Genomic DNA, 24,843 nt, shown 5'->3' with positions numbered 1-24,843 from the left:
TATTATAGTCACTGACTTTAAAGTATGAGGAACCATTTGTTATATCCACACACTTAAAAAATAACATAGAGCAAAGAAAACACTAAGTCACAGATTGACTCTCAATATCATAAAATGATACAACATTTTAATTGCTAATATACTAACAATTTAACATATAAGTTCTTGATATATTCTTCAAAAGTTTTAGAAAAACATGGGAAAGTTACTCTGTGGACAACCTTTGATACTGTATTAGACTTTGGTTCTGGACATATGGCCTAAATTTTACAAAACAAAATTAACCATAAATAAAGTTAATATTCAATAAGATTGATTATAAATAAACAAAGCCTCATAGTTTGAGTTACTGTCTTTAAGGGTAAAGATCATTGGGTTTAAAAGGCCAACAGGTAACCAAATGGTCATTAATGTGCTAGGTAATCAAATCACTTACTTTGAAAAGATGTAATGTTTCCTTACTGGTTAGTAGCTGGAATCGAAGGTCAGGTAACCGGCCATCACAAGGGAGGCATTCATAAAACTCAGGATCCTTATGTGTCACAGAGTAGAGAACTATAATGAAATTTCCAGATTCTGAAAAAACCCTGGATAAAAAAAATGCCATTTAATGAAAATTTACTGACAATAACAACAACACACTCAAAAGAATTCTATGTGAGTCTCTTGGTCTAGTTAACAGACTAACTAAACAACCCAATTTTTAGAAGAAAACTGGGGAGCAAGCTTATGCTTATTTTTAATGTTACTGATTTTTTAAATTTTTAAAATACATTTTATTATGCAATACATATTCCTTGTATATATAATACTTCAAACAAAAACAGGAATGTATAAAATAGAAAATGAAGACTACCCCACCCCACTCTCCAGTTTAGTGTATATACTTCCAGAATTTTCCCCTAGGCATATGCAAACATTTTATACACTTTAACAAAAATAGGGCCATACTATATATATTATTTCTGTTTGGTATTTCTTATTTGGCTATCTTGGATTTCTTTCCATGTCACTATTCTATATTATACTTCAGAACTCCTTACTCTTTTTCAGTGACTATCCAGTATAATTTATAGATGTGCTAATATTGATTCACTTAGACTTATAAAAATGGGTATTTCAACAATTTACAATATTTTACTATTATAAACAATGATGAAATGAACATTCATTTTATTATTCACTACATGACTCAACAAATATTTATAAAGTCATCAAGAGTCCTTAAAATATACACCAAATTCAACTATTTAAAAATACTTTTAATAGTTGTCTCTACTTTGTAAAATGTTGAATCAAAAATAATTGGGGGATATGTTACACTACTAATAGAACAAAGCAGTGGAGGTTTAGAAGGCAGAATGTCTATTCTGCTCAATTCCTCTCTAGAGTCAGACAAGATCACTGCTCAGAACACTGTAAAGTATAAACCTAAGCTGGTAATGCCAAGTGGTGCTGATGTCTCTCTGGTTCAAAGGGTTAGCAGTAATTAAAGAGTTCAGGTACCAAAGAAATTGCCTAATGCTTCAGAGTAACACAGAGAGCTTCAAAACTAACTTTTACTATCAATAAGTTAGTATCAAGCATTTACTATCAATAAGTAATTAAAGTAAGACCAGTCATTGATAATAAAAGCTAACTGTATGCTAAAATGAATATTTGATTTCTTTTATTGCAAATAAAATTGTACTTCATAATTAAAATAAAAGGTAAAAAGGACAACTGTAAAAATGTCTGAAGAAAACGTAAGAGATTTTCATTTCATAAAAATCCTTTCTAAGCAAGACAGAAAAAAACAGATTGATAAATTGGACTTTAAAAGAGTCTGCTTGGGGAAAAATATTAACCGAAGTTAAATGAAATGACAATCTGAGGGAAACAAATTTTTGCCATATATCTATACATATACATATATACACACAAGCACATTTTTATAATATATATGTATATATATAAAATCTTTGCTGCATATAACACATGTATTTTTATAAATATGTATTTTTCTATATACTTTATATATTATAAATATCTGTGTAAATATACAGAGAATGAGAAAGAGAAAGAGAGCTATTACAAAGCAATGTAAAAAAGACACATGATTCAGTAGAATAATAAGACATGGAAGTCTCTCATTAGGAAGTTCCCAAAAGATGAAGTTATAAAACATTGAAAAAGGTCAGTTTTCATCTACCGGATTTGCAAAGATTGAAAGTCTAATAATGGCCTTCCTGTTACCTCTCTGAGGTCTTGCTGTTCTCCCCTTCCCTCACTCCCTTCCAGCCACACTGGCCTCCTTGCTGTTCCTTGAAGATGAAAGATGATCTTTCACCCACAGCATTTGCACTTATTATCCTCTGCCTGGGACACTGCCCTAGACAGCAATGTAGCTTAATCCCTCACCTCAAGTCTTTGCCTGCCTGACTGCCCTATTTAAAACTGCAACCCTACCTGCCACTACCATCAACACACAATATCCACCTCCTGTTTATTTTTCTTCACAGCACTTATCACCTTGTAAAATACTATTTATTTTACTTTTTTACTTATTTTTTGTTTACTGCCTATCTCTGTGGAGTCCTTATTTTGTTTACTGCTTACTCCCAGTGTCATGAATAGTGCTTGGTACATTGCATGTGTACTTCCTACATCACTAACACTTGTTCCACAGTGTTAGTGAGGGGATGGAGAAAACAGGTACTCTCAAAACTGCTGGAAAGATTAAAACCTGGTAGTCTTTTAAAATTTGTTTTGTTTTTAATGAGGCCTTTTCTTGAACTGTATCTTCTAACTGGTAGTTGCATATATAAAGCAACAATATATATATTTTTTTTATTGACGTATAATCAGTTTACAATGTTGTGTCAACTTCTGGTACACAGCACAATACTTCAGTTATATAGTGAAGTAACCCAGAAAGAGAAAGAAAAATTATCAAATGATATCACTTATATGTGGAATCTAAAAGCAATGAATTTTTACATAATAACTTTGCAGCTACCTTACTGAATTCTCTAATTTTGTATTTGTTTGTTTGTTTTGTCTTTTTTGGGGGAGGTAATTAGGTTTTATTATTTATTTATTTATTCATTTTTAATAGAGGTACTGGAGATCGAACCTAGGACCTCAGGCATGCTAAACACACAATGTATAAACTGGTAATCTTTGAAGGGTAAATTAGCAACATCTACCAAATTTAAAATTACATACTTTTTGACCCAGAAAAACCACTTTTAGAAATTTATTCTACAAACATACTAGCAAATGCACACAAAGATGTATACACAAAGTTGTCTGCAAACAAAAGAAGTTTTTAAAATATCGTATATTTTACTCTTCAGTTATAAAATATGTGTATTAAACCTGTAGGTGCCAAGATTTAGTAATGATCTCCAAGGTATAATGATATAAAGAAAAAAGCAACAGAGAAAAGGGAGAACAGTATGTTCCCACTTGTGATTTCATTTTTACAGGGTAGAGGAGGGTGCCATTTGTCTATGCATTGGTATTTCAGGAAGGAAGCACAAGATACTCCCTTCAACAGTGACTGTCTCTAGGAAAAAGGTCTGGGGAAATGGGGTGGAAAGAGACTTACGTTTATTATGTATCTTTATTTTTTTTAATTGAGGTATATAGTCAGTTTACAATGTTGTATCAATTTCTGGTGTACAGCACAATGTTATACATGGATATACATATTATGTGTCTTTATGTATGTCTGATTTATTGCCATGTACTTAGACTGCCTTTTCAATATTTTTTTTTTTTTTTTGTAAAAAGTGTATTAGAGTCACCAAGGCAAACAGAAACAGACTCTGGAATTTTCATTTAATAAATAAAGAAGGAAAGAGGCAAAGAGTAGTATCATGTACAAAATAACAAAATTAAATGAGGAGTTAAGGTAGAAATAAAATTTCCCTATTAGTTCCAATGCTTGTGCTTTAGTTCCAAGAAGAATATTAAACATCTCATCGCTAGTGTTTCTTAGGGTATTATCGATATAGCACTGTATAACTTAATAAAACACTTGTAAGATAACAAATTCAAACTCACTTTCAGTCACTTCACTGAAAATTAATCTCTTTTTTTATAGAATAAGATGCTAGAGTAGATTATCTCTAGGTTTTTTTTCCCACTCCTAAAAAGTGTATCTTTTGTGTTACAGTACTGCTGTAAGGCAAGTGAGCTCCTTCATATCGCCAAGTACAGCATGTCACCTTTTTTCTCTAGTTTTATTCCCATTCAATATAGTTTGTTTTCCTTAGTGTGCCTGTTCTTCTAGTTTGTAGATATTAAGGCATTGCACGAATTTTAAATGAGACCAACAAAATATGAATGGAGGAAAAGATAAAAATAAAACCCTAGTGAAAAAAATCACTTGCCTTTCTTGAATAGAAGAACTGAACATGTATCGCAAGCAGCAAGCCCATACCTGAGGACTGTAGATATGTATAATACCAGACAGCCAACTAAAACAAAAAACAGAAATTAAAAACTATAGTCGTTTATAAATCAGTACTTAAAATGGTAACATGGCAGGGATTCTTGGCATTCACTAGGAATAAACTGAAGGGCTCATTAGTAAGAAATCTATGAACATTAAACCCTGCTGATAAGAGGGAGAATAGAAATATAGCTACAACTGTAGACAGACACAGATTGAGAGCTACTTTCTGTCCTCTTCCACCTGAAATGATGGTAAAACGGTGGGAGAGAAAATAGTTAACAGAGGTGAAAAGAGAAATCAACTGGAATCAATTAGCCCATACTTGAAAGAATAGGTTGAATAAGGGGAGAATGAAGTTAGTAGCCTAAAACTATAGTTATTGAGATTACATTCTATAACATATACAAGTAGCGTGAAACACAGAGAGCTCTTAGTAGATACTCACTTAGCAGCAGTAACACATTGTCACTACCAGGACCATGGCAAATAGACTGTAAGTAGACTTCATGGTCCACAGTTCATTTGTGCAGTCTCATTTTTTAACTCTGCACACACCATTCATTACCACATGTGGGTTCCCTTCCCCATCAATCCCCCCTTCTATCATCTACACACTTAAAGGTCCAGCTCGTTTGCCTTCTCTAAGAAAAAGTGCCCTATCATCTCTCTTACAAATAGTAATAGTGCCCACTGTCTAAATTGTTTATTTCATAGTAAATCATGTATTTCCTTATTATTTATCTTTCTAAGTGTGAATATTTGAATATTTTAACCTTAATTATAAATTCCTTGAGGAGCTTTAAATCCCAACACAGTATGAAACATAATACTATGCATAGGGTAAGCACTCATTAAATGCTGAATAAATATAAATTTCTGACTGAATAATGTGTCTAAATGTCATTAACCACTAACTCCAAAAAGCAAGCCATTAACGATAAAAAGAATTTCTACAAAATTGCCTGGCAGTGAATTTTACACAGTGTTATTCTGAGTCCTGGGTTCTTCAAGTAGCCTTAAGGACAGAGGGTAGTGAAGGAGGGTAAAGAAACAGGGCTCCACGGCTTCAACTTCAACCAGAAGAATTCAGCTTCGTTTTCTGTAATGGAGTTCTTCCTAAGATTGGATACAATCTTGTTTTAACTGATTCTGTTATTAAAATAAGAAGCTTTAGCATCACTGGCCTTTATGGCTTTATCAGTTATATCCAAGTAGTAATTACATATTCATAGTACAAATGAGTCACATGCTTATCATATACATTAGAATACATATGTGGCTGAAAGGTTTCATAAATAATGCAACACTTACATTCCCACTAATGGTAGAGAATAAACCTTGGGATCAGATTCCAGCAAAAGTAACAATTTGCGTGTTTCATCCATGGTAAGATATCTAAATAGAAGACATTCATGTAAAAACAATTGGAAATATATACTTTTACCTAAAAGAGATAATCTGAGTGTTGAAGAAACATATTTTAGGCAAGGGAGATAATTCAGATGATTAATTCCTTTCAACACATGCACACAAAGAAAACAGTTCAAGGTGGAGAAAAAGATCCCAGTAATTATGAGGACAAGACTGAAGAGATTTACTGTCCTAACATTGCTATCTATTAAAATGATCACTAAGATTACACACTTCTTTAAAAAGTTTGCTCTAAAAGTGTCAACTTTTAAAATCAAAAGTATTAATATCAAGGCTGACAATTTCAGAAGCAAATAAGTTTTCCTGGGAGAAGTGAATTTCCTGTTGCTGGAAGTGTTCAAGTACCCACTGACTGACAAGACTGTAACAGATGTGACTTCTCACTGAAGGAGGCTGAATGAGGTAAGGCATATTCAGCCTTCCACGTACTATACTCCTCCAACCACTCACAAAGAATTTTGGAACCATCATGATAGAACCCCAAAGCTCACTTTTCCCGAAAAGGATATTATACTGCATTTATACTTTATTATATTTCTTACTAACAATAAGTTTTAAGGATATGAATAACTACAATTATGGAGAGTTAATTTTATTGTTGTGGCTTTAAAACACAAAAGTAAAAATGCCACTCATGATATAAAGTCTTGACAGTACCACTAAGGATTTATTTTATTGATATAATAACCCTAGAACACAAAAATCATGAATTTATCAAGCCATGTGACAAGATGATTAAGCATGAGTTGGCAGGAGATTTATGTATCAACAATGACACTTACACCTGCTTTGAGAGCTTTTCTGCCTTGAGCACCTGATAAATTCTTATTCTTTAAGAACCAGCTCAGGCTTTCCATGAGTTTCCAAGGCAATTTGGACACACCCTCCTGCTTTCCCTGCACTGTATATAAACCCCCACTATGTTTATCCACATCATGTTTACATGTTAATATACTTAATGAACAGTAAGTATGGTTTTTTTTTAATCTATTTAATGCCAGTGTCCAACACAATACTTATTCCAGATGGGTCCTAATAAATATTAGGGTAAACAAATGAATGTAGTCAAAGAAAAAGGCAAACGTCACAAATTAAATAATTCTACATAGAAAAGGGCAAAGGGAATACGAAATTAGATAGAGTATTAAACATTCTGGGTTATTACTAGCATATTAAGGGGTCACAATGGAATAATTCAAAGAATGGTAAATTCATGCTTCACCACTAGATAGACATGGGTACTAAGGAAAATAGATTAATTTTTTGGTTAATTTTAACACAAATTCCTATTTCCCAATTGAGAAGCACTTTATTAGTCCAAGAGAATTAAATGTTCAACTTAATTCAAACATTTTTTGATCACTATCACCTTGGACCATTCTGTAATTTTGGAATATAACAACACTTTTTCCTTTGTGCCAATCCAACCAGAAAGATGCTCTGATCAGCATGTGGGAACTTTCTTTCAGGGACCCTCTGAAAAGAAAATCCTTTTTCTTATCCTCTTTTGAAGAGGCATGTTTGGAAGACAAGACTTGGAGTTGAGTGTACCTTGGCAAACATGTTCAGCCCTAGAGACCTAACAGGAACTGGGTGGAGTCAGTGGGAAAGGAAGCCAGAAGCGAATTGCTTAGACTTTAAAGCAGCGAGTGCTTACATTGTCTGACCTAGCTCAGTAGACAACAGATAAGGATTCAGGCACACAGCCCTGCTAAGGATCAGAAAGCAAGCAATTTGGCTTACATTTCCTAAGAAACTAAGAACGGTGATAGGAAGCTGAAGAGTGTGCTGCTTCAGCAATGTGAGGAAACTCCACCCTCAAGGGGTTGACAATTTGGTAAACAAGAGTACTATAAATTTTAACTCAGTTATCTCCTTTATCTGCAGTGCTCATTATTCACAATTAAACTGCATATTATAAATAATTCTCCAGTCTCTGTTAGGCTCATTATCAGCCAGGTTACAGTTAAAAAAAAAAAAAAAAAAAAGGACAAGCAAAAAGATGATGACCTAAAACCTAGGCAAAATATAAAGGGCAAAATGATATAGAGAATAATCCCTCCTTAAATTTTCAAATCTCAAAATACAACCAATTTTAATATGATTTTTACCACTCATTTTTCTTAGGGTGGTAGGCACACTTCTTTGAAAGAAAACTATATTCAGCAAAAATTAACAATTTTATTTTTCACCTTCCTTGGTTATCTAGCCACCATAGCTCTTGGGCACGTAAACTGACGGAACAATTACTTCATATTATGTGAATATCATGAAAATATACTAATGTGACCAATATTCAAAACTGTGGATGAACAGATCTCTTACTTACCCATATTTATAGGTACCTTGAACTTGAGAAATACTCAGATTACTGCTCAAGTTCCTTGCCAGAGCTGTTGGAATAATGGGGATGGGCTTCACAGGTGTGCATTTAAAGGTATTTGCTAGAGTTACGGCTGCCCAATCCAAGTCAAAATCCACACTGTCCAAACTCTCCCTGGAAGTGATATGAGCTCTTAGGGAAAGCAGTTTACCACAATCCAAAGATTCTTTGTTACATACATGGTGCTGCAAAGCCTGAAAAATCAATATTATACAGTTATTTTTAAACTTTGAAATTTGTCCATATCCCTAAAGGTTTTGTTTCATACTAGTGCATATACACATATATATCTTGCACTAACAAAATTAAATGATTTCTGATTCGCAACATTTCAATTCTCTTATTTCTTCCATGTGACCAAAAGGTTACATGAATAATTATATTACAGCAAACGAAATTTACTGTACCAAGCTCCATCACATTTCTCCAACCTGTATGTTCCAGCAGCATCATAAATTCTTACTGGAGAATGTCCCTTTCAATAAATATTTATTACATGGGTGAAAATGGACATAAATGAACTCATAAATGTACTTGACTTAGTCTCAGAGAATCTAAAGTCTTATTATCCCAGATTGTCAAGTTAGTTCTTCCTCTGTAGTTGCTCATGCTCACTGTGTCCTTTCCAGTTGCACTGCCACCGCTCTATAGGCTAATACAGCCCACTCTAATACACACTTTCTACTACAATGGCCTAACTATTCTGACTTCAGTCAGTCTGCCCTATCACATTAACTATCCCTGATTTCATAGTATCTCCTCTTTCCAGAAGTCTTCAATGAAAAACATGGCCCATTTGACAAAGTTCAAATTCCTTTGTCTGGCAGACAAGGATCTCTATAAATCTAGACAAACTATTATTCAAGTCTGATTGCCCACAAATCCAGCAAAAATCTCCACCCTTAATGTCACCCTGAACACATCTTACATTTTGCTATCTTGGTCACATTGCTTCCTGTTCTGGAATGCTACTCATGTTACCTACTAGGATTTCTGCTCTCCGAAACTATATTTAATTGCATTTTAGGTCAAAATCATTCAGTCAGAAACTACTATGAATACCTATTAAATATGGGTTTATTAAAATACAACATAGTACACAGTTTGATTCTTGTATTGAATTAAGAATAATCACGTTATCAACAAATCTCACCTTAAAAGCTGAATCAAAGTCATCTGCATTGTGAGCTATTATTTCTCTTGAACAAGGTCCTCGAGTATGAATTTTGCATGGAATCACAAAGTCCCCTGGAAGAGTAGCAGTAGGGGTTCTTTCTAAGCATTCAGGTACTTCTCGACCAGGATCAAAACGATCTACTGTCAATGTCACACTTTCTTCATCTGAAGAACAAAAATAGCAATTATTATATAGCATGCCAATTACGAAATGTGAAATCAACCATGCAAGCCTAGATTACAGGAAAACATCTTGTTCATACTAAATTCTTATTTTAAAAAATGACTTGCATATGTCTTTATCCATCTAATCAGATTGTAGTAAAGTCTGTGATGAGTAGTATCAACTTTTACTCATCTTTATAACCTTAGTATATAAAAATCAGCACAAAGTATATTACAATAATTGGCTGAAACAAACACAAGTTCTATTATAGTCATAAAAATAATTTTTTAAAGTGTATTACCTTCATCTACTGTGAGAGAACCAAGTAAAAAGCATGGCAAGTTTTTTTTGTTCTGCTTAGCATGACGACAAGCAAGTCGGATAGTCTTTTCAGTTATCACAAGTTTTGGATTTCTGAAAAATAACAAAAGTCTTTTACAAACATGGTGGATCTGATATCCTAAAAAAACCCTACTGCCATAAAATGCCACCTAAAATATAATACACATCTTTTAAAATGCACAGAAAGATCACTGTTGGGAAATCCTAGGGTCAAAAGCAGGGGGTAAGGAGGGCTGCCTGGAAAGTAGAACTGCAATAAGCAGACTCTGAAGTTATAGTTGTTCTCCAGGCATTTGCTTAATTTTATGAACCAGAGCAACGATCAAGAAACTATGAGCCCTCCTGTTTTTGTAAATAAAAGTCTGACTGAAATATCACATCTATTTGTTTACATATTGTCTATGGACTTCAGACACTAGCATTACTGAATACAGAATATAAATAAATACAACTAAAATGTTTAAAGAAATATAAAATGGACTCTAAAATATGAGCAAGGAACAAGATACTATCAAAAAAGAACAGACAAATTTGAAAAATAACTACAAAGAACTTGTAGAAATAAAAATACAATTAAAATCTTAATGGATTATTATAATCAACTGGGAACAGGCACACAAATGTTTATCATCCTATAAACTGTGCATACATATTATAAACAATCTTTCACAGATATGGTATACCTCCACATTTAAAAAACCTAAATGAACAGTTTAGATGGCAACTAAGCACAGCTAAAGAGAAAGAGTTGAAGAACAAAAGAAATAACTCAAAATGTAGCACAGAAAGATAACAAGAGAAAATATAAAAGAAACTATAGAAAAGAGGAGAAAAGAATGAACAAGTCTAACAAATATTTAATTGAATTTCCACAAGACACTCTGTTTTTGTCAGTGATGCCATCCTTCTCTCCCAACTGGTTTAGAACTTAAATACTTTTTGACTTTTATCTTTTCAGTTTCTCTGTACAGTTGATCATCAAATGCTATAAACTGTTTCTTCAAAACACCTTGTTTCATTCTTTCCTCATGGTCTCAATACTGCTACTCTGCTCTAAGCCCTTACAAGAGCTAACATGTATTGAATGCCTGTGTCCTGGCACTGTGTCAACTGCTGCTTGACAGACTTTGTCTCATTTAATCCTCACAAGGGTAATATGAAACAAGTATCACTATCCCAATTTTACAAATAAGAAACTGATCTTGGCTATTTTACTGAAGTCAAAAATCAGGATTTGACCCTCCAGGCAGACTGACTCCAGTTATACTGTCTTAAATCACTTCAGTATAAATCTAATGACAGAAAACCATGTCCCATCTGGGCTGACTCTAGGCTCTCCCCACTATGATCCATCCTTCTTAGAACTTTGCTTTTAATAAGAAACTCTCTTATACATAAAATCTCAATGGATCTCTATTTTCTATTACTTTAACCCTAAGCTTCTATATCTTTCTTTCATGATCCTGGCCATAACTTTAATTTATATTCCTTCTAATATGATCTGTCCACTCAAAATCAGTTCAATCTTCTCAATGCTCTACAAAGACACCATGCTGAAACATGATGAAAAACTTTCAGCTTTTATTGTATTTTATTTCTTTTGAATTCCTATGATACTTAGAAATTCAGATTTGTAGAATGTTTTAATTGTGAAATTAAGATTACTTCTCAAAAGCACAAGGAACAGATTTAAGAAGCAGCAGAAAGAATATTTTGTCTGAGGGGAGCTTCTAAATGGAGAAGTTAAAAAAAAAAAAAGAATTAGTCATTGTTCTTAGTAATCAACTTTGCCTTACACATTCTTTTGACTCCTGTTTATACTGGTTTGACTTGAAAAGAAAAACATCCCATACCTGTAGTAATTGAGATGTAAGTAGATGAAATCTCCAATTGGCATTGGATTCCAAAGTGCACATTTTGATGGAGGAAAACAGAAAGGCACCATCCTGCTTGAAGAAAATCTTTAAAAAAAATTTTTTTTTAAATCAAAACACAATGAAAAGAAAACAGTAGAAATTTTATAAGAAACAGTTTAACTCTAAATGACATGGCTTTTCAGATGACTTTCGTAATTTTAGAAGACTTGAAAAATACTTGTAAAAAGTACCAAGAAAATAAAAATAGCTTGTAACTCTATCAAGATAATAAGCGCTCAAAATTCAGGTATGGCTTTTTCCTGTCCTTTTTTCCTATGCATATATAAATTTATATACACATAAGCTTTTAGAAAAAGAACTGGGAGTGTCAATCTATAAATTCTTCAAGATTTTATAGAAAAATGAGTATAAGCCATGAATTTACATTTAAATTTAAAATTAAAATCTGTCCTTCTGAACTGATTTATAGATAACTGCTAGAAAATACCTTTAAAAATTATGAAAAGCATAAAAACTTTTCAGTGTTTCCAAATTTGGTACCTTGGGCTCTATTGCATAAGTTTAATTTTTGAAGCATCAAAAGTACATCCTTAATAATTCCTCAAAAAAAATGATACATGCAACGTAAAGCAAGGTTTCAAAGCTAAATCATATAGGGTACCATCACAAAGTTTTATTTTACATAAATGAGTCACATGAGAAAACTACAATAAGAAAGAGACAACGGAAAGAAAGGACTGGGAGAAAATATCAGCTCAAGTCCCATGTAATTAAAGCAAGAATCCTCCAACAGTGAGCTTCCTGCAGAAGTGCATTTGCATGGTGGTAGACTATTAAACTGAAAGATTATTCATCATACCACAGATCTTACTTTCATGTATCATCTGGTAAAGCTTCTCAACTAAAATATAAGCCCTAGTTTACTGATCACCTACTATGTACCAGGCACCCTGCTGGGCACTTTACATATACAATATTTCTAAAATTGTTTCAGAAACACTTTATTAACTTTTATAACTTGATATAGCAATAAGTAGCAGAGCTGGAATTTGAATCTAAATGTGGCTGATTTCAACACTTATAGTTCTAGAAACTGAATGACGTAGTGCTTTAGAGTCTGGGTTCAACATCTGGCTCCACCATGTTCTTAGCTATATGCTTTCATATCCTTGTCTGATCTGAGCTGATAATATCTATAAAAAGGATTTTTTAAACTCCCTTTTTTGAAATGAGAACACAGTCTGGGATCAAGAAATCTGTTCAAGGTCAAAAAGCTAGCAAGTGACAACTGTCCATTTATCTATGTCTCTATATCTAATATATTTATTATTTACCAATTGGTGAGAAGCAGTATAATATAGGGGTTAAGAGCAAAGCCTGGAAATCAACTGCTTAGGTCTAAAACATGGCTTCAAAACTTGATAGCTATGTGACCTTGATCAAGTTACTTAATGCCCTCTGTGCCTCAGTTTCCTCATCTGTTAAAAAGGATAATATCAGTATCTCCTGGTAGTTATACTGAATACTAAATGAGTCAATATACATAAAATGCTTATAAAATTTCCTGGCTGATTGTAAGAGCTCAATGTTAGCTATTTCTTTTTGCTCTCAGTAGTCTATAGCACTTTTAAAACCCAACCTACACTACTTCATGTTTACTTCCTTGCAGTACAGAGTAGAAATCATTTTGGGTTTAAATCCTGGCTATACCATTTACCAACTGTATAACTTTGGGTTGGTTAATGTTAATCCTCTATGCTAGTTTCCTCATTAAAAAAAAAATGAAGGGGATGATAATAGTACCTACACCTCATGGGTTTGTTATGAGGTTTAAAGAAGAGTAATGCATGCAAAGTGCTTAGCATAGAACCTGGTAGAGCAAGACTTCAATAAATGCTGTTATCAGTCTTTTTCTTAATCTAAGGTATATAGGTAGACTTTGGAGGCAAGAGAGACCCAACACCTCAAAATTGGGTGCAAAATTTTGCATGTAGGTATACAAGTAATTTTCCTTAGGGAATGAGATTCATGCCTATCAGATAGTCGAAGGGGGCTCTAGCCAGAAATATTCAAAACTGCTGCCCTAAAGCCCATAGATTAGTGAAAACCAGAGTTCAATAAATGAATTTTAAAAACTAATGTTGAATATACCAGGAATAATCAGTTTAGATCACATGAGTATGTTATTTTACCTAGAATGTAAGGAATGGATTTGACCCAATAAAAAAATTAAAAAGAGAATAGAGGTTGACAAATTTCCAAAGAATAAGAGGTGGCAGTAGGAACAGAAGGGCTAAAATTAAGCAAAAGGAATATGATAGCCTCTCTGGGTCATGTTTCCCATTGTCTTCATCAAGAACATCTGGCACAAAGGAAAATAATAGAGCAAATAAAGGTAACTCATGCACACAATTCTAGTTTAGAAGGAAAAAATTCACATCTCAGCATTAATTGTTCTTCTCTGGGGGAAAAAAGAACAATAAATCATCCAAAGAGCCAAATAACACAAACTAATTTTCCTGGTCCTCAAAAGTACTGACAGACTGAGAAAATTAGGAGACAGGTGGCTAGCTCCTCCTTCCTACTCCACATGAGTGGGAAGAGGATTAGGGACATTTAGGAAACTTGGTGTATACAATGCAAATTTTTTTCCATCATGGAATTAGTGTTTAGGGTTTCCCATTTGTCTAAAATGTAAATAAATATGCATGTGATTTTTAGTCTCAAAAGTTCAGGTACTATCTTTTATCAGTAAGAAGACCCTCTGTGAAACTAAAATAAGGGAAGGAGGAAATGAAACTTTTACAGAGTGCCTACTATGTCTCAGTCACTTTGGTTCAGGAATTTTATTATTTAACCCTTCACAATAATCTTCTGTTAGAGATTACTATGCCCGATTTACAGGTGAGGAAATTGAGGCTTAGAGAAGTTAATTAATTTGATCAAGGTCACCCATCTAATAAGTGGTAGAGCTGGGATATGAACCCAGATTTTCTGATTCTAGGAATTATTTTTTCCCTCTATTCCAACCTGCCTTTCCAAGTTATGTGAGCAGCTGTGAAAAAATATTTTGTAAAAATGTTTTTATACCTGGTATTCATCTGGGGCCCTGTAAGAGGATACGTAGGCTGCATGACAGTTGGTAAATGCTTTATTCAGTTTCACATGCTCAGTATCCTAAAGAAGTAAAGAGAATATTACTAATGAAGCATCTTCATCCATAGATTAACAAGATAAAAATGCTTGTAGATTCTGATCATTTTCATACTTTATAGTCATTTGACCTATAAATTAATGTTAGTATTTATGCTAGGCAGCAAAACCCACCAATATATCAATTCATTAATGAAAGCACATATTCTGCCCCCAGATCATTGTATTAACTTAGTAAGCTGGATAGCACAGGTAAGATTTAATATATGAAACTAGGACCAAAAGCCTCATAATATTCAGAAAACCACAAAGCAACAAATAGGAAGAACTTGGGCTAGATATTTATCAAATCTATAATAAAGTCAACAAATTTTCAATCTTGTGGAAGTGGAAGACAAATACTGCATCCCCATAAACTGACTTGTATCAGTGCAAAGTCAATAGTCTTTTTTTTGGCTCCACATGCCCTCTCTGAGTAAGCTCATCGACTCTCATTGCTTCCACACATATCTGTATACAGCAAACTTCCAGTTTCCACCTCTATTCTGAGTTTCAAGCCCATAGTTCTAATTGCCCACTGTATATCTCCATCTAAATATTATCTAAGCAAAATACAGGCCTCAAGGTCCTTTCTTTACAGTTCATTGTTTCCTATGTTTTTATTAAGTCTTAGAGTTAAGCTTTAGGGCTTGTACATTCAGTTTCATTGCTAGCAAAAAAAAAAAAAAAAAAAGAATTGAAGTAGGATAAGGAAGGAAAGAATTATTCATGTTGGTGCAGAAGTCATTTAGAAGAATTTTTTACTTAAAGTCAGAAGTTGGAAATATTTACAAGAACAAAACCCTATTGAAAGTGCCTTGTAAGCTGACTAAAAAGCCCCTCTTGGAAGTATCCGGACTTCATGCAGCTTCTATGGAATGTATGTTTTAAACTCTAAAGCCCTTCTACACTATTTGGTTGTCATGGATGACAATATTCAGATTGATAGCTGTAACTCTAGGAAGTAGTAAAGTGCCTTTTTTTCTTCATTAAACGAGTCTTAAAACTCTGTTCGTCTCTTCTTCCTTTATGCATTAGGGTAAAAAGATAATCGATCTATTTCTCATTTAAGAAAATACACATGAGACAGTTTATTTTGGCAGTAACACACAAGCAATTAAAACTAGTGAAACCAAAAACCACGTAAGACTTATACCTAGCAAAACATATTCTCCGTGGATAATGGCATCATTGTGTATCAAATGGAAACCACCAAATCATCCTTACCTCTCCTTTCTCCCTCCTTCCTCATATAAATTCTGTCTTCCCATCTCCATTACCTTAGTTACTCACTTCATCAGCTCTCACCAGATTTACTGAAATGTCTCCACACTGCTGCTAGAAAGGCATTTCTAAGTAAATCTGATCAAGTTATTTTCCTCCTTAGAGTTAATGGCTCTACTTCTTTTCTATACGGAATAATCTGGCCCCATCCTATTATTCCAACTTTATCCCTTATTCACTCATCCTACATCACGATAAAAGTGAACTACTTGCAGTTTCCGAGTTTGAGAATCTTTGCACACAGGCTGTCCCCTTTACTTGGAATGCCCTGGTAACCCCCCATCATCCTTCACAAACCAACCCTAATGTCACTTCCTCTCCATCTCTTAGACACCATGGTGATGTTACTACTGCCACTACTGCCTGTGTTCACACACACAGCATTTTCACACTTTGTTGTTTTTACTTTACTTCCCACAGACAACAAACTTCAAAAGTTAACTAATCCGGTACTACGTAGCTGTCCGAGCATACAAGGCTTCAGTCAAGAAATTTTCACAGTAAAAACTTTAAATGGCGCGTTATTGACTGCAAACCTCGTTCCCATACCTATTTCAAATGATTCCCAAGGAATTCGTGGTCCGCTTAATTAATTTCTCCTACTAGTTTCCCTTCAAGTCATCAGTCCAGGGTCCTGGAGGGCAGAACCCACCACAGGGCCCCGAGTGTTGCTCAACCCCCTTCCCCAGGCCTGGCTGTAGCCCCTCAGGGGAACCGAAGCACAAAGACCCACTCACCGCAATCTCCGCGGAGCCAAGGTTGGTTTGTTGGGCAGGAACAGAGGTCAGCTCCAAGCAGCGCCTCGGCCAACTCCGCCCCGCCTCTGAGACGTTGGGGTCGCGGGAACCAAGGCGGCAAACACAAGCTCGTGAAACCGAAGCCCGCGCCACGCCTGCTAACTGGTCAGAAATCCAACCCGTCAGGGAGTAGGGGCGGGGGAAGGAGGTGTCATGCACAGTAGCCGAGACGCCCTGGTGCGCCAGCCAATCAGTGCCCCGTATGTTCCGCGCCCGACCAATCCCAAGCCTCCGTGGAGAAATAAAAGCGCCACCGGCGCTCTAGGATCAGGTTCCGGAGGATTTAAACGCTTCAATATCGTCAACGGTTGAGTTCCGGGGTGGGGCGGGCCTTGCGCACGCGCAATGAGAAGCCCAGCCTAGCTGGTGAGAGGATGGCAGAAGCAGCCGGAAGTGCTCCCTGACGTGATTGTCGCTAGGCGACTAGAAGCGAACCAAACACTGATTGAACTGTCAAAAGGAGCTGTCAAAAGGAGAAGGGAAGTTATATTTCTTCCAGTTTCTCTCATAAGAAGCGTCCTCTCCTCTCAATAACATAAAATTTAAAAAATTCCTTCCTGTTGAGCAGAAAAGAACGTGACTTAAATTTATAAGCCATTCACATTTATCTCCACAAATACTGGTATTATTATGGTATTGGTATTATACATATAGATAATATATATAACATATACAGAATATAATATTAATATTAGTGTGATGATTTATAATTATTTCCACAACTGTTATTGGTAATTATGCCTTCTCTGCCATTATCTTATGCAATTGTCCTAACAGCCAAAGTAGTTATTACTATCCCTATTTAGCAAGTGAGGAAATGTAAAAGATCACACAGCTAGTTAGTATAGAGTCTGGATTCGAAACGTCACTTCCTTTCCTCTAGACTGTTGTTAGTCTGCTGAGCATTACGGGAGTACTTTGAAGTCTGAGCTGCAATTATAGGCTGTCTTCTGAAAAGGTGTCCACCCTTTTGAGAGAGTGAAAACCCTATCCTGAAAAATGTGTCAAACTAGCCAAGAAATATATGCTGCACAGATTGTCATTCTCTGCTTTCCTGGAAAAAATTCCTAGAATCTGGGGCACACATTTTAAGGGGAATGACTGAGTTCCTCAGCTCCGATGTGAGACTAGGAAGATCTTCAGAAAGCTATGCATGTCTGACATAATGTAACTGACCCAGTAGAGAACTCTGGAGCAAAGGTTGCCCATTAGAGGAGTTCCACATTAGGCAGAAATGACTAGAACCCTTGCTGTGCTCAGTCATTGCCTGGGGCTTCCCATAAAGAGCAAGCACCAAAGCTAAGGCAGATCCTGAAAGCCACAAGAAGCTGTCAGCCAAGTGTACTCTTTGCAGATAACTGGCAAGTTCTTAATGGAAAGAGAGTCAAGTGGCACCCTTTGACGGCTGCCATGGGTTACATTATGTGCAAAGGCCCTGGGGTGGGAGCTCACTGGCATCTTCAAGGAAGAGCAGGAGGCCAGTATGTGCTGAACACAGTGAGTGAGGAGAATATAAACAGTTGAAGGGGTAGGAAGTGTTGGTAGATCACATAGGGCCTTACAAGGACTTAGCTACACGCTTGAGTTAGATAGGATGTTAATTGGAAGTTTTTAAATAGGGGACTGACAAGATCTGATTTTAGGTTTTAAAAGGATCACCATGGTTGCCACATAGAGAATAAACTGTAGGGGGCAAAGGCAGAAGGAAGGAGACCAGTTAGAAGGCTGCTGCAATAACCTAAGGGAGAGGTGGATGGCTTGAACCAGAATGGTAGCAATGGAGGTGGTGAGAGGTTGTTGGATTCTGTATATGTATTTGAAGGTAGACTCAATAGGATTTGATTACAGATTGAATTTAGGATGTAAAAGAAAAAGATTTTGTGTGAGCCTCTCATGATTTTTTTTAGAACTGCTTTAAAATATGTGAAAGAGAAGTGTAAGATGATATGAATTAGACAAAAAAAAGGGGCAAGCATAACACATAATTCTCTACTCCTTAGATGTGGGCTGGGCATAGTAACATCCTTTCAAAGTGCACAGGACATAAAGGAGTAGGGGAAAGAGTAACCTCATCATGGAGGAATCTGACCAACAGTGCTTTAGCCAGGTGATCAAGGCCAACATCAACAGTCATGCTGAGAGTATGTATACTTGACAGATATGCTGTGATGAAAATGGCACTTTCCCTCTGTGGTCTTCCTTCCAATAACCTATAAACCCAGACTTATCCTGAGAGAAACATCAGACACATTCTAATAGTGGAGAATCCTATTAGATACCTGACCTGTACTTCTCCAAACTGTCAAGGTTATCAAAGCAAGCAGAGCCTGAGAAAGTGGCTAAGAGCCTAAAGTGATATGACAATGAAATCTAATGTGGTATCACGGTTGGGATCACGGAACAGAAAATGATTCTAGGTTAAAAACTAAGAAAATCTGAATAAACCATGGACTTTAACTAATAATGATGTACCAGTATTAGATAGTTAATTGTAACAAATACACCATACTAACTATAAGATGTTACTAATAGGAGAAACTCTGTGTGGGGTATAAGGGGACTCTGTATGATGCTCCCAACTTTCCTGTTAATCTAAAAATCTTCTTAAAAATAAAGTCTGTTAAAAGGAAGAAAGGAAAGGGCAAGAGGAGAGTTGAAGCAGATGCTAATTTTTTGAGTAACAACAATAAGATAAATGCCTTCTTTTTTGCTTAATAATAACTCAAAAACCAAAGACTTAAACTAAACATTTTACTACCACTGGACTTCTAAGTAGGATATATATTAAATGCTCTTCATAGAGTAGATAATTTCTGAATTGAATGGAAAGTAATTACTGACTTCATTTTTGGACTGGAATGACTCAGCTTTATAAATGGCTTATTCCTTAGACATTAAAATTTTTTTTGGATTATGGTATAGTGTAACAAGCATTGGCTTTGAAGATCTGGCCCCGGTTTTGCCATTTAAAATCTCTTAGACTGATTTTCCTCATTTGCATATGGTACATTATCATAAAAAAAAAAGTTAAAGCATAATGAGTGTGAAAGTTAATTAAAAGGTTGCCCATATAGTATTGGTCCAGGTGTACTGACAACTGACAGTGTTAATAAGTGAGCAACGCATTGCTGTACACACATAGAGATTAAGGGAATGGATTTATTAAATTAGAAAGAGAATAAACTTAGTGCAATAAAATCTATAAATGCGATACTGAAGAGCTACTACACATTAAGTTTTGTACTAGATGGCATGGGGAAATGGAAGGACATGACAAGCACAGAACAAGGAAGGCACAGTTTTATAGGTGGGGTAATAAGAGGTAATTATCCAAAGCAAATCTGAATTATTGTTAGACTGCAGGCCAGTTTAAATAGACTGAATATATACTGTGCTATTCTTTGTTTATATATATTTTATGTTTATATATATTTATGTCATTTATATATATATTTATGTCATTTCAGGACATCATGGAATTGCTATGGCTATTGGACTTCACACAGAAAAGCTACTAATCTTATTTTTCAAATTTCTAAGCACTTTAATTTGCTTCACAGAGAACCATCTCCAGTATGTCATACTTTTAAACAAAATTTATGAATTTGTTGCACAAACAATGCTACAAAGAAAAAAATGTAAAAGGAAAAATTAAACCAAAATTCTACATCCTAATTTATCAGTTGTTTTCATTTTTTCTTATTCCTTTTCAGTCCCTAACCATGTGGCATGGTCATTATGATTAGACTTGGTAAATGTTCAGGGTTATAAACCCTGATGTGCCTGCTAACTGGCTAGTCATGGGAATTAAAGAGCTATTGTTATCACCAGGAACAGGGAAGTTGGAATCAGTTACCAGTTCAGCCCTTATTTACTAAATTTCTCCAAACACCCAACTTTCCCTTTCTCTATTTACACTTCTGAGATAAGCTGGACTACTGCTTTTTTTCTTCTTCAGATTTTTAAAAATTTAAGTATAGTCAGTTTACAATGTTGTGTCAATTTCTGGTGTACAGCATGGGCTACTACTTTTTAAAAACAACTGCAGCTTTGCTTTTAAGGAACATCATATATTTAAGAGAGATTGTTAATCTGTCAATTTATGCAAAATTCCTTTGAGACTCAAACCTCTTGGGAGAGGAGGTAACAGTAACAATTTATTTCTCAAGTAACATTGACTAGTTTTACTTATTTTTTAAAGCTTGGGTTGTTTGGAATAAAGACTAGAATGACCAAATAACACATGTCAGTAAATTCTCTGAACGTATCGGCTAGCTGATTTTTTTTTTTTTTTTTTTTTACTGTGATCCTGATTTTGCAGACAAGGAAACTGTAGTTATAACGAAACTACCTAGGCTTGCAAAGTTAACAGGCAAAGTTACTGTAAAATCTGCCAAAGACAATCTCCCTTCACTGGTCAGCCTTCCATTCTGCAGTATGGACTGAACTCAGCTGACAAAGTCACTCCCAGGACGGTAGATATATTGTCTGTTGTCAGATATGGCACATCAGCTTCCTTTAACCAATGCTCTCAGAATCTTTGATAAAAGGTCCTTTGATAAAGCATTACAGGAAAAACCATGTAAATGTGAGTAACAGGAATCTTCATTTTAGAAACTCCATTAAGCATAAGGTAATGTAATTGGCTAAGCATCCCTCCAGGAAATAGATCACAGCATAATGGATGGCTATGAAGGCATGAATGTAAAGGCAAGGCTGGTTTTTAGCGAAACACACAACTGGTAAGATTGTGTTGGTGGTTAAAACTGAATATGGCTTGCTACACACCCACCTATGCCACTCACATGCCCTGTCTTGGCTTCATCACCCAGACTGATCCTAGAAACCTAGGATCAGTAGGTTTCTTGAGTATATCCTAGGTATACTCAAGAAAGGTATTTCTGGGTAGACCACTGTAGGTGGAACTTGCGTAGCAGCAACCAAGTTACGTACTCTAAATCTTTCAAGGACCTTAGTGTCCCCTTAAGAGAGTGAATCATATTGTAACAATAACACATTGTTATGCTGCACAAAGAGTAATCAGACATAGTCCCTTCCTTCAAGGATCTCTAAATCTGGTGTGGAGATACACAATGCAGCACAGTACAACAGAAGTAAAGAAGGGATAGAGTAAGTGTGGTGGGAGGTTGCGAGTGTAGAAGCACAAAAGAGGGGTACCTAACCCAGTCTTGGGAATTAAGAGCTTCCTGGAGGAGGGAAAATCTGAGCTGAATTCTGAAAAATGAAAAGCACATCCCAGCAAAGAGGTGTGGTCAAGAATGGGAAAATGGAAGTATGGGAACTCTAAAGGGCAATTACGATAAATAGGACACATGGTGACAAGGCCCTATTTCTTAAGTGCCTAGAGAGTTCGCTAGGAACATAGCTATACTCTGGGAATAGTATGCATACATTGAATACATGCCCCAAAGATCTAATGTACTTGAGAAATAAACACATATGGGTAGGCGTGGATTTTGAGGATAGCTCTTGTTATGCATCTTTCTGAGATCAGTCTTCTCATCTGTAACAGAACTTACTTTGAAGGGATTTTGTCAGTATGGAAATTTTTATCTCATAAAAGGTCAGTATTGTATAGAAATAATGCATATTTTGAAGCTACGCAGGCTGAGTTTGAATTTGACTTTGCTATCTACTGCCTATGTGGCCTTGAACAAAGTACTTCCACTTCCTGGCTCTGTTTTTCCATCTGCAAAATGACCATACTCACTTCACAGCACTATGAGGATTTTATAAGGCAAGGCTGATGTTTAGCTAACACACAACTGGTAAGACTGTGTTCGTGGTTAAAACTGAATTATTTTCATATAAGTTGGATATAGCTACTCCCCTGAGAACTTGGAGCACCCTCCTCCCTTCCCCTCCCCTGGACCCAGGACCCAGGACCTCATGATCCAGCAATTAGAGGACTTACTTCTGGCAGAGCAAATCCTGGCACAGAAATCTCTACAAATATTCTGATTGTACCAATGATTTAAAAGTTTGAAAATCACTCAAAAAATAAGTAATGTAAGTGAAGTGTTTGGCACACAGTGGATATTCAAGAGGTATTAATCAAATGTATTTAATATATGGAGTCAATCTGTGGGTTCAGATAGGGAATGGTCTTTTACTAGGTGACAGCCATTTATTCAATATATACTTATTAGGACTTATTATAATTGAGGGTCTGATTGTTTGCATCTTAAGTGGAACTCATTGCTTCTCTACCACCTCCAAGGAGTAGAAGCACTGATATAGGCTAATGCAAAATGAATTCTCTGGGGACAAATCAGGACCAAGGTGCTAAGAGTTAGACCTTTCACTGTGGCCAAGCACAGGGTTAAATATTTGAAGATCAGAGGTGCATGATGTCTTTTATGAATCCTAGCCTCCTTGGCTTGGCTCCATGTGACTGCCTAGTGTGGAAAATAGGTGCTTTGGAAAAACTCTTACACGTGTCTCCTCTCTTTCCTCATATCACTGCTCACACTGATCACTTCTGGCCACCAAATGTGTGTGACATTTGGGATGGTGGGGTGGGGATCTCACATCAAACATTTTTTGTTATTGTGAGCAATTAAGTTTTGGGGTTGGTTTGTTACATAGCAATAGATAACCAGAATATGCACGAAAAGCCAACAAATAACATTCTTTTTGCCTACCCTTGTTCTTCCTGGAAATAATTCCCCCAGAAAACCCTTGGCAGAGATGGGTATCTAGGTTGCACTTTTTAAAAATCTTTCTTCCGTAGTATTTTCCTTAGTTGCCTAGCATGGTTGGCAGGACATGGGCAAGGTGCAGGGTAATAAGTACTAAACCCACTGTAGTCAAGTTGTCCAGGGCATCACAGAGAGGACCGTCACCACATGTAGCTATAAGTGTACAAGTTCTGAACCCAGACTCCTGTGTGGAATCCTTAGTTCTGGTGGCCTCTATCATGGTAACCAAAAAGACTTTTTGTCTCTGTCCTAAGCCATGTGAATAGGGCACAAGGCCTCATTAAAAGTCAAAGAATTGCTTCCTAGACCCTTTTTCACAGACCCCATACCTTTAGCACCTTTCAGCTCTAGCCATTATGCCAGAAGAGATACATAAAAGTCACTTAAGAGAACATACAGAAAGGAAAAGAGGCATATTTGCTTTAATATGGCTTCTTTTGTACTCCTATTACCTCTTAGTAATATGACCAGTTGTACTTATTTTCAGCTGACATACGTCCTAGCTCCTCCTCCCTGGCAGGTGGAGGGTTGAGGACTTCCTCCGAGCTCAGACTGGACTTCTAACATCAGGCACTCTGCCAGGCAGGGGCAGCTGTAGCCTGTGGGCACCTGTTTTAGTACAAACTAGAAGCCAACAATGGTTTTTGCATTTTTAAATGGATGAAAAAAAATAAAAGAAAGAGTAACATTTTGGGATATGTGCAAAATAAGTGAAATTCAAATTTCAGTGTCCATAGAAATGGTTTTTTGGAACATAATCACGTTCATTTGTTTACATATTGTCTGAGGCTGCTTTCGTACTATAATAACAAAGTTGTGAAGCTGCAACAGAGATGGTATGGCCCACAAAACCTAAAGGATTTATTATCTGGCTCTTTACAGAAAAAGTTCGCAAATCCCGGTGCTAGGCACCAGGGACATGCCCTCAAGAGGTGAGGCAGCAGCAATTGGATAACTGCCTCTTTTCTCATCAAAAAAACTAAACATCGTAGGATGGTTTGAGGTCATCTAGACCAACGCTTTCATTTT

General features: G+C 35.8%; 1 protein-coding gene across 3 annotated transcripts in view; it reads right to left on the bottom strand.

The window, feature by feature from the left end:
* The window catches only part of STIL (STIL centriolar assembly protein), a 45,564-nt gene extending 28,011 nt beyond the window's left edge, over nucleotides 1–17,553 (bottom strand). For 2 of the 3 annotated variants that reach the window (XM_010984716.3, XM_010984718.3), the window contains exons 1-9: nucleotides 17,033–17,553; nucleotides 14,910–14,996; nucleotides 11,796–11,903; nucleotides 9,902–10,014; nucleotides 9,412–9,599; nucleotides 8,205–8,452; nucleotides 5,756–5,839; nucleotides 4,380–4,466; nucleotides 437–587 (exon numbers count right to left, since the gene is read on the bottom strand). In XM_010984716.3, the coding sequence (XP_010983018.3) occupies nucleotides 437–587; nucleotides 4,380–4,466; nucleotides 5,756–5,839; nucleotides 8,205–8,452; nucleotides 9,412–9,599; nucleotides 9,902–10,014; nucleotides 11,796–11,903; nucleotides 14,910–14,953 (1,023 nt within the window). In that variant the 5' untranslated portion in view covers nucleotides 14,954–14,996; nucleotides 17,033–17,553. Of the gene's footprint in view, nucleotides 1–436; nucleotides 588–4,379; nucleotides 4,467–5,755; nucleotides 5,840–8,204; nucleotides 8,453–9,411; nucleotides 9,600–9,901; nucleotides 10,015–11,795; nucleotides 11,904–14,909; nucleotides 15,044–17,032 lie in introns of those variants that run through there. The other variant, XM_064493608.1, reaches the window with a different exon arrangement.
* Nucleotides 17,554–24,843: the final 7,290 nt, after the last annotated feature.

Source organism: Camelus dromedarius, chromosome 14, assembly GCF_036321535.1.
Source record: "Camelus dromedarius isolate mCamDro1 chromosome 14, mCamDro1.pat, whole genome shotgun sequence".
Classification (NCBI taxonomy): domain Eukaryota; kingdom Metazoa; phylum Chordata; class Mammalia; order Artiodactyla; family Camelidae; genus Camelus; species Camelus dromedarius.
This window is presented reverse-complemented; position numbering and strand designations above follow the sequence as displayed.